The sequence below is a fragment of the Elaeis guineensis genome, chromosome 16, assembly GCF_000442705.2.
Source record: "Elaeis guineensis isolate ETL-2024a chromosome 16, EG11, whole genome shotgun sequence".
Classification (NCBI taxonomy): Eukaryota; Viridiplantae; Streptophyta; class Magnoliopsida; order Arecales; family Arecaceae; genus Elaeis; species Elaeis guineensis.
In genome coordinates this window covers 33,842,440-33,852,142 of record NC_026008.2, presented here as the reverse complement: position 1 = coordinate 33,852,142, position 9,703 = coordinate 33,842,440, and the positions used below count along the sequence as shown (strand labels likewise).

The following is a 9,703-nucleotide window of genomic DNA, read 5'->3' as shown; positions in this document are numbered from 1 at the left end:
TTCGAAGCACCAATTTCAATTATTAGATCCTTAATTCAGAGCTAAGTACTTTCCATGTATGATTAAGTCAAACTACCTCATAGAATTAAAGAGATTATATCCTATGCCGTATGCACCACACCAATCACCTTGTCCCCTTCTGGATGGTCTACAGAAACGAGATAAGCTAATTGGCATGATATACAACTGCATTGGTGCACATGTCGTATAGTATAATTTATTCATAATCATAATTTCTTCTTATGATAGAAAATCCTACCACAATACTTGCCTTTTGAAAGTAGCCATGAGAGAATGCAAGGTGCTTCACAACTTGTGAAATTGTCATATTTTCAATCTCAGATTATTGCTACCCATGGTTGCCACATTATTACTATAAGTTTATTTGCCTACTTTAGAACCTGTTTGAATGATTAGACCCAATTTCTCATAGGATTTGTAACTCAACTCCTAAAAATATTAGATTATAAATTGATTAGACCTATATTTTCAAATATTCATGACCACCTTTTGAGTAGACTAGACTAAATCCCATAAGAAAAAAAAAAAAAATCATCCTAACAGATCATTTTTTTTTCTCCATATGAAATTCAAGCCAATCCACTAAAAAGATAGCTCTGGATACTTAAAAATATAGACCTAGCTAATTAATACTCCAATACTTTTGATGGTTGGACATGAATGATATAAAATTTTAAATCTAATCATCCAAATAGATCTTCAATATATGTTCAGTCTATAATTATTTTTACATTTGCTACCAGAAATCCCTATAGACTTTATAAACAATCTTCAAGCATGATTCACAATCAGAATTGAAATGTGTTGGAATGAAAATTGATATGACCGTATCCTCCAATATACTTGATTTGTGCCCTAAATCAGAATTGAAATAAAATTTGAATCCAAATTGGATATTGAGATATTGAGACGCATCCATTCCCCTCCGAGACCAAAACGAGAGGGAAATTCTCTAAAACCAAACAGCTGGATGAAATTTACTGATTTCTGTTCTCATTCGAAAGTCCAAGTCTAACACCCCCAACCAACAAACCATGCTCTGTCATGGGGCTGAAGAAATTTTTAGTCTTCAGTCAAACAACCTATTCTGACGTCATCAGTCATTTTTGGCCACGAAATGTTCTAGGCTCTTCAAGATTGCATATTCATACCCCCCAACTTGACGACCCCAATCAAAGACGCAGCAGAACTTCATCAAAATGATAGCTATAGACAATTTCAAAAATCCTCCAAGAAAGAGTGAGTTCACAATCACAATGCTAAAAACAAAAGCCTACAAGGGTAAAATGATTCCTCAACATATTGTAATAAGTCGAAAAAGAACTCAAAACTAATCTACATAAATAAAAAATCATGCATCTGCAATCGTCACTTCAACCTCTACTCCAGGTTCAATGGTGATTGAGGTTATCTGCTTAACAACTTCAGGAGAGCTCATGAGATCAATCACCCTTTTGTGTACTCGCAGCTCAAATCGATCCCAGGTATTGGTCCCTGAAATAACACGAGTGCAACCAGAAGTTTGCACAGTTAAAAACTACAGGAGAAAAAAAAAAAACGAAGAAAAGGAAATTAATTTGAAAATCTGCACCAACAAGAATTTGCTGAAAGAATGTAATAATTGAACTCAATTGTCGTCCTTCATCAGAAAAAAATGAAAAAGAAAGAGCTTGTTCTATCCGTCAATCAACCTTATTAGTTCAAATCAACGAGTAGCACCATGTAACTCGGTAAGAGTCTCTAGAAACATGAGACAACATGACAAAGACAAATTAAACGGAGATAAATGGCAATACAGGAGTGCTATTACTAAAACCAAACATAACAAGAAGATGACCATGCAATGTTGGATTCTGAAAAAACCAAACAAAACTAACAATAGTGGAGTTGTAGGGCAATATAACTGACACCAAAGTTTCAATGAATTCTTACCGAGGGATACAGTAGGGCTATAGGTCTACCATACCTACATAATAGAGTTATATGATAGAGAAGTGCCTCCATCTTGCAATCCAGATTAGCTAAAAACAAATTGCTGTGGCAAGTTCAAAACATGGTAAACCTTGATGCAATGGTAAGGTTGCTTTAATGTGACCTGCAAGTCATGTCATGTGTTCGAATCATGGAAACAGCCTTCTGCATACAGTGATATGGTGACGTACATCTGACCCTCCCTGGATCCTACACTGGCAGAAGCCTAATGTGCTGCCCTAATCTCTGGTCCATCATTTCTACCATATCTAAAGAAACAGTAATTTTCTTCTTTTCCCTTTGCATCAAGAAATCATTCAAAAAGTTTGTCAACCAGAACCATTTGAGACACACAGTTGTCTCTGAATAAATGCCAGGTTGTTCCTACATATACGTTGCAACAAAACATACTGTTACTTTTTCTTTTTCCCCCTTTTTGGGAAAAGACATCCTTAATATCCAAAGATCACATATACTACCTCCAAAAGAAGAAACTCACCTTATAACTCGATGAAGTTATCACAAAAAAAAAGGACTTAGTGGAGTAGGAGACATAAATCAGGATAAACACATTAATTGATAGTCTGCTTGCTAGAACCCTCTAACCACCTCAATCTCTCAACAAATCCCTCTCAGACAAAAATAGTTATTCTAGACAACCATGATGGGTGATGAACAGGCTGGCACGAAGATACCAGTTCTAATGCTTTAAGAATTCTCAGAATTAATCAATTTGCAATTCATGCATATTTTGTCTTTGTTACCTTATTTCACAAAAGAAAATAATTAACTTACGATTTATAGTATGGTTCAGTAGGTAACAGCCATTGCAAACACAATAAGGCGGCTCTTTTCAATGCTTAGTAAGTGATGCTAACGTAAGACAAAAAAACATATTCTCGAGCAGCAAAGAGAGAGTTTGACTAAAAGAAATGGTTCTTGAACAAAAGAAGAGGGTTTTTTTTCAAAGGCATGCAGAAAATAACTGCACAGGTATAGACTTAAATAGTTATAATTTATAACTTCTAATCATATCATCAATTTTCCTGAAAAAAAGAATACTTGACTACCAATTCTACATTCTAGGTAGTGATGGGACTGAGCATCAGTTTTAAAAAGCTCGATTTTTGAGACTTCATAAATTTAAATCTCAGTATCAATTGTATCTTCATATCATCATCATCTGCTCAGCCAACTTATGGAACCACCACTATCACCACCAAAAGAAGAAGTTAAGAAATACTCCAGACATAACCATAAACATTTACAAACTGAAGCGCGTGACATTGAAAAAACCACCAAAAGACCTCTGAAGCATATGAAACCAAATTAATGGCTATTGGTAAAACTGATTGCAAATTGTCACATACCTGTAACATATTAGCTCAGCTACAAGTATTTCTAGTTTTAATTTTTGCAGTAATGGTCAATTTAGGCTGAGCATCAGTTTTAAAAAGCTCGATTTTTGACATTTCATTGACATAAATCTCAGCATCTATTGATATTGATACATCATCTGCTCAGTCAAATCAACCAACTAGTACTATCACCTGAAGTCCCACTATAATTATTTAGGCAACTATTACATACAAAATTCTGATGTTTAAGAAGGGCGCCATAAAGAAATAAGTTCCAAATCCTTAATATGTACAAATACTTAGCTTGTCTTTTTATTTGGTCACTTATATTGCATTTAGTATACCTAACAAAATTTTGTTCTATCAAATTGAATGCAATTTGGTAATTTAAATTACATTAATATAGGCAGTAGCCATCTATAAGATGTAATCATTTTTTCAATCAGCAGAACTAAACTATGCCTTTAAGGAAACCAATTTACATCACTTCACGAAGACATAAATGTATATTTAGAATATATTGTATAAAATTACCAAAAGTAACTCTATGCACAACTAGCTATCTTTACAAATATAACTGCTAAAAGTTAATGTTGGATGCTGAATTAATATTTTCTAAATATTCTAATTCATATCATGCTTCTATTGTCACTTTTCACAGAAATGCACATTCGTAGAGCCAGCTTGGTATGCAACAATTTTTACAATGCAAGCACCAGTCGACGGGCAAAACGTGCATCATTATCAGAATGATTGCAACATGACACAACGTTGAATGCCCCATATATCGAACTCCTTTCAGGATTTTTACCATTTTTAAAAACTCAATGGGAGGCTAAAATTTGACGGAGCATCAGCTTTAAAAAGCTCGATTTTTGAGACTTCACAGACATAGATCTCAGCGTTAATTGAATCTTTATAACATCATCTGCTCAGTCAAATCATCAACCATTAAGTTCCAAAAATTTACCCAGTTCACAGCTTAATTTGTCAATTATTTGACAATATTTATTCGTATTTGATCATATATGTCACCACTGATAAGTGAAAACCCTATTCAATGAACTTAATCAACTTAAAATATGACGAAAACAATAGTCCACACGAGTTAGTCCATATATAAATGATAAGATCCTTCTTTACTTGTACGATAGACATAAGACACTTCAGAATTTCTTCTCATGAAGGCATGCATACATAAGTCGATTTAGAACACATTTCGCAACAGTTTAAAGAATGGAAAAAGTAACAAATTCTACCGTTTATACAAATTAACGGATACAACTTCTGTTCTAAGATCTTTCTATTTTCCAAGTGTCTCATCGTTTGTAGTGGTCTACCTTTTTATTAAATCTTGGATAACCCAATGCAGACCCAACACAACATATGGAAAAGGAAGAAAATTTGCAAGGAAGTACAAGAAGGGAAGAGTTGACGTCCATGTAAAGATGGATCAGAAACCCATTTAAGATATTTCGAAGCAAAATAGAAGAGCAAAAAAAGTGAAAGAGATAAAGAAGGGAGAAAAGGCGTCACCTTCACCACAGGGGGATTTCCTGGTGGTGATGTGGAGAACCTTGGTGGGCATCCTCACCGGTCCCTTGACCTTCAACCTCTTGTCTTTCGCTCCCCTCACCAGATCAGCACAAACTACAGTCACCAGCACCCAGAATCAATAAAATCGATCAAACGATCAAAACGAATAAAAAACCGATCGGATAGATGAGATGAGATGGATCGAGGGGTACCTTTCTCGAGGTTCTTGACGTTCTTGGAGGAGAGGGTGATCCGGATGCGGTGGAGGTTTTCCTGGGGCTCTTCCAGTCCCGGCTTCGCGGGCTTCATCGCAGCATACGCCATTTCTCAACCAAAAACAGCACTCCCTTGGAATCGTCCGACGAGAAAGATCGCGGAAGAGAACCCTAGCCCTAAGACTAGGTGGAGGGGACGAGGGCGGTGAGACGGCTCAGTTCTTACCTCGGACTGGAAGAGTTGGAGAGCGGCGCCTCTGCGGATTCCGATAAATAGAGCTCTCTTTTATAGCCTTCCGAGATGAGGCTGGGGAGGGTTAGGGTTTCTTTCGTCGCTGGTCCGCCGCATCGTGATTCGTGTACCATTTGCAAGCTTTATGGTCCGGATGGGGCCGTTGGATTGCAGATCGGATGCTACGTAGGGTGATTAAAATAACGCTTTAGCGGTGGTAATACCGGCAGAATTTATTTTTTACCACTAGAGTGATTTATAATAAATATTATTTATTTTTTTATAATAAATATTATCACTTAAGATTCATTTGATTGGGATATATCAGCTTATAAAATAAAAATTATTTATCTAAAAAAATAATTATTAAAAAAAATAAATATTATTATATTTAATTGTTAAAAAAATTATTTTAAAAAATTATATTAAAAAAATTATTATATTTGATTTGAAATAAACATACGTAAAGATATAACTAAATTTATAAAAATATTTATCAATATAAAATAATTTTTTAATATTATGATAATATTATTATCCTCAATTGATTTTTATATAATAAATTATGATTGATAGTTTTTTTTTTCCTATTACGGTGACCCATTGTCTTGCCCCAATTAAAAATATTTTTTTTTTAATAATTATTTTTAATTATAGAGCCTATCAAATTTCTGATGATGCCTTCTTTCTCATTCAGCTCTGCCACAAGAGCATAGGCTCCATCCTTTTTCCATCATCCATTTGCTAATAAATCTATTGCCAGCTTTTGTAGCCGCCGTCTCTGCTTCAACTTTTTATAAATTTAAAAAAATAAAAAATCTTGCAATCTAATTATTAGTTAGTAGAAAAGTTTGCATCCATGAGATATTTTTTTATAAAAAAAAATATAATATTTATAAATAAATAAAATTTATATATCAAATAAAGTAGAGAATGAGAGCGAATAATCTTCAAAAAAATAAAGAATCTCCAAACTAAAAATCCTCACGTCTCTAATGAAAAATCCCCAAATCATAAAACTTCTAAAATAATCATAATACTACAAAAATTCTAATAAAAATATAAGAAATAAAATAGATTAGATAAGTACTTATGGATTTGCAGTAAACTTCAAGTTGGAGAGCAGAATAAATATGACTTTTCTGATAAAAAATTTTCAAATCAAGTAATAAAGAAGAACATCAAGATTGAACTAGCGAAGATTCCTTAGATAATGAATGGATTTGAGAGAGATAGCAAGGTGGCAAGATTAAGATTTTTTTTTTCTTATAGAAAGAAGAAGATGCAACTAATTTGGAAAGCTTTGGGAGAAATAACGAGCACCCATGATCTATTAGAGATATTTTTATTTTCATCATTCGGAACTTTATCAAATACTAATCTTTCATGATATTTATTTTATATTTTTTCTTCAAAAAATAAATATGGGATATATGAATTTTTTTACTATCTCTTTCTTTCCATTTTCATAATAAATATGATAATTTGATATAAAAAATTATTTTTTTATTCTAAATTAAAAGGATCTCTTAAAGAATGTGGCATAGAGTATGATAGGGCCCACATATGCAACTACCTAATCTACTCAATTTGCCACCCTCTGGATATAAGAGGCATGGAATGAAACAAAGGATCCACCTAGTCTTCAGATATCCTCCAAAGTGGATGCTCTCTCTTATGCGATTCTTTCTCAAAATCCAATCAATCATTGTTGTCGAATCAGTATCAAGAAGAACATGACTGGCCGTTAGTATAAGCTTTATGTACCGTATACTTTTTCAAGTTCCTCTCATCTCAACCCCTGACACGGTAACGTGAAAAACTGAGTACCACCCGGGGTTACTAAATTTGGATCGGGTCCTCTCATGACAAAAGCCGCACCACCTTGGATACCACCGTCCAAAATACTGCTGTCGAAATTAACTTTTGTTTGGTACCAAAGATGAGTTGAATGGAAGATGGACGGAAGAAAAAGGATAGATGAAAAAAAGAGTGGATAAAATATATATATATATATATATATATATATATATATATATATATATATATATATATTTATTTATTTATTTATTTAGAATAGAAAGAATAAGAAGAAAGATGGATGATATTTTATAAAATTATTTTTTGATAAAAATATTATTATTAATAATTTATAATATTTATTTATTCTAAACAATCTATAAATTTATAATATTTATAATTTATAATTATATTAAAAATTATATAAATATTTAATTTAATAATAATTTTATAAATTAATTATTAATAAATTAATTATATAAATAACTAACTAATTTATAGTTTAATTTAAATAGTTAATTAATATTAAATAAATTAATATTATATAAATAGTTAATTAAAAATAATAAATATAAATAGAGAAATGAAAGATAATCTAATTATTTAATTATAATTATGAAAATTATATATTAAAATTAAAATAATAACTAATAAAATTTAATAGTATATAATTAATAGTATATATAAAAATATATATAAATAATATTAATAAAAAAGTAGTATTATATTTTTATCAAAAAAATTAATGAGAGGTAATTTTGTCAATATTAAAATTCATCATTCAATGCTCCATCTATCTTTCTTTTATCCTTCTAATTTGGGAGGCTGCAAAATAGTGGGCTAGGATGGATGGACAATCCATCTTTTTCATCCATCCTTTATGTAACTTTTTGAATCAAACGATGAATGAAGGCCATCCATCATTCCAATTTCATCGATCCATCCCTTCATGACTCCAACCAAACACAGTAAGCTAGAGGATGGGGATTGAATGGAGTTCCAGATGTCTCAAGCTATGAAGATTTTCTAACTGTGACTGGATCAATGACTTTTATTACTTGAATAAAAGCTCTTTCTGCGACAATTCGTATGGGAATATCCTTGTTTTCACTAGTGCAGGCGCAGGTTTAGCACCTAACCAGTTAATTCAAAATTATTTTATTTTATTTTTTTATTAATATTTTAATTTTTCAAATGGTATGTTTTTAATTTTCGAAATGTTATGCCTTTAATTTTCTCATCTATTAAACTTATAATATTTTAAACATTTGGGCTTTTAATCATTTGAATGTTGGAGCTTTAATTTTGTGCTGTTTAATTTCTGAACGTTGGACTTGTCCAACGTTCGAAATTCGGTGGCTATAAAAAGCCTCTTCGATTCTCATCTGGTATCATAAAAAAATAGCAGTCCATTAAATTTCATCTCTTCCTTTCTTTTAAGCTTTTTTTCTTCCTAAATATTTTTTTTCTGGATGCTGAAAGAGTTTTCATCAACCTCTCCATGATCGTGCTTGCAAGCAGAGAAATACCGATCATATCTTAGGGTGGCGTTTTCGGAATCTTCTACGTGAAGAACAGAAATACATATTAGGACAGTGCTGCGCATGCTTCTAGTCTCATTTCATTTTGATTTAGCAATATTTTGTGAGTTAATTTTATTTTTTATAAAATAGATAATTTAATTTATTAATTTCTTAGACTATATCCGGCATATATATTCCAACAGCATATTAATCATCTCCAAGTTTTGTTTCTATTACGTCTTAGGACTTCAATGAATGCTTCAGCAGGAGAAAGATCCATAATAAGACCAGAGGGATACCTAACAGTTATCATATCTGTTTTGCTTTTAGGCACCGGAAAAAAGCATGATCTAGTGTTTCATCTACTATAAAACAACAGCCACACTCAGGCACAACATTCAACCGCCGTCTGATGAGAACTTGTTGCAGGGAATTCGATCCCAAACCAATTTGCATATAAAAATAGTGCCATTCTTGGATGCAGACCACACTTCCAAACCCAAGCCCTGTCCCTTCCATCCCCATGATGTTCCACAAGAAGCTTGTAGAGATCTCTAGCACGAACTTTAAAGCTACAATTCATTTCCCACATCATTCTATCAGGCACATCATGATGAGGAATAGCAATTAGACATAATCCTGTTTACTTAGAAACCCCTAAATATTTGACTTGTGAGAGAGAAATTTCAACCTTTCTTACCTTTATGTTTTCCGGTGCTTTTTGATATCTGAAAGTGGGCCAAGCCACCTTATTCAAGCATCCTATAAAACATGAAAAATTTTTTGTGCACTGTGGGTGGACGGTGCACAACCGCATGCACCACCCACGGTGATTGGCTCACACGTGGAGCCAAAATGTGGTGTATGAAAAAAAAAAAATTTCTGGCCCCATGTACACGAGCCAATCAGAGTGGATGGTACGCACAGTTCTGCACTATCCACGGTGCATAAAAAATTTATTATAAAATATCAACCATGTAACTATCACAAATTACCCATCAAATTTTAGAACACACCAACGACGCAAAATAGTAGACCTCTTTCTAA

General features: G+C 32.7%; 1 protein-coding gene and 3 non-coding genes across 4 annotated transcripts; all 4 read right to left on the bottom strand.

Annotated features, from left to right (window-relative positions):
• Positions 1–1,211: 1,211 nt before the first annotated feature.
• Positions 1,212–5,357, bottom strand: LOC105059448 (small ribosomal subunit protein uS10y). Its single transcript, XM_010942741.4, has 3 exons — positions 5,099–5,357; positions 4,887–5,000; positions 1,212–1,515 (listed from the first exon to the last, which is right to left on the bottom strand). The coding sequence occupies exons 1-3, from the start codon at positions 5,208–5,210 to the stop codon at positions 1,373–1,375; spliced, it is 369 nt and encodes a 122-aa protein (XP_010941043.1). The 5' UTR covers positions 5,211–5,357; the 3' UTR covers positions 1,212–1,372.
• On the bottom strand, positions 3,092–3,181 carry LOC114912655 (small nucleolar RNA SNORD36). Its single transcript, XR_003798361.1, has one exon. It is a non-coding gene; the product is annotated as a small nucleolar RNA SNORD36 (small nucleolar RNA).
• Positions 3,430–3,514, bottom strand: LOC114912657 (small nucleolar RNA SNORD36). Its single transcript, XR_003798363.1, has one exon. It is a non-coding gene; the product is annotated as a small nucleolar RNA SNORD36 (small nucleolar RNA).
• On the bottom strand, positions 4,198–4,284 carry LOC114912656 (small nucleolar RNA SNORD36). Its single transcript, XR_003798362.1, has one exon. It is a non-coding gene; the product is annotated as a small nucleolar RNA SNORD36 (small nucleolar RNA).
• Positions 5,358–9,703: the final 4,346 nt, after the last annotated feature.

Coding starts and splice junctions, on each gene's coding strand:
- LOC105059448 (XM_010942741.4), bottom strand. CDS start 5,210: ATGGCGTATGCTGCGATGAAGCCCGCGAAGCCGGGACTGGAAGAGCCC. Junction 5,001..5,098: donor CGTCAAGAACCTCGAGAAAG/GTACCCCTCGAT, acceptor TGGTGACTGTAG/TTTGTGCTGATCTGGTGAGG. Junction 1,516..4,886: donor GAAATCCCCCTGTGGTGAAG/GTGACGCCTTTT, acceptor GTGTTATTTCAG/GGACCAATACCTGGGATCGA.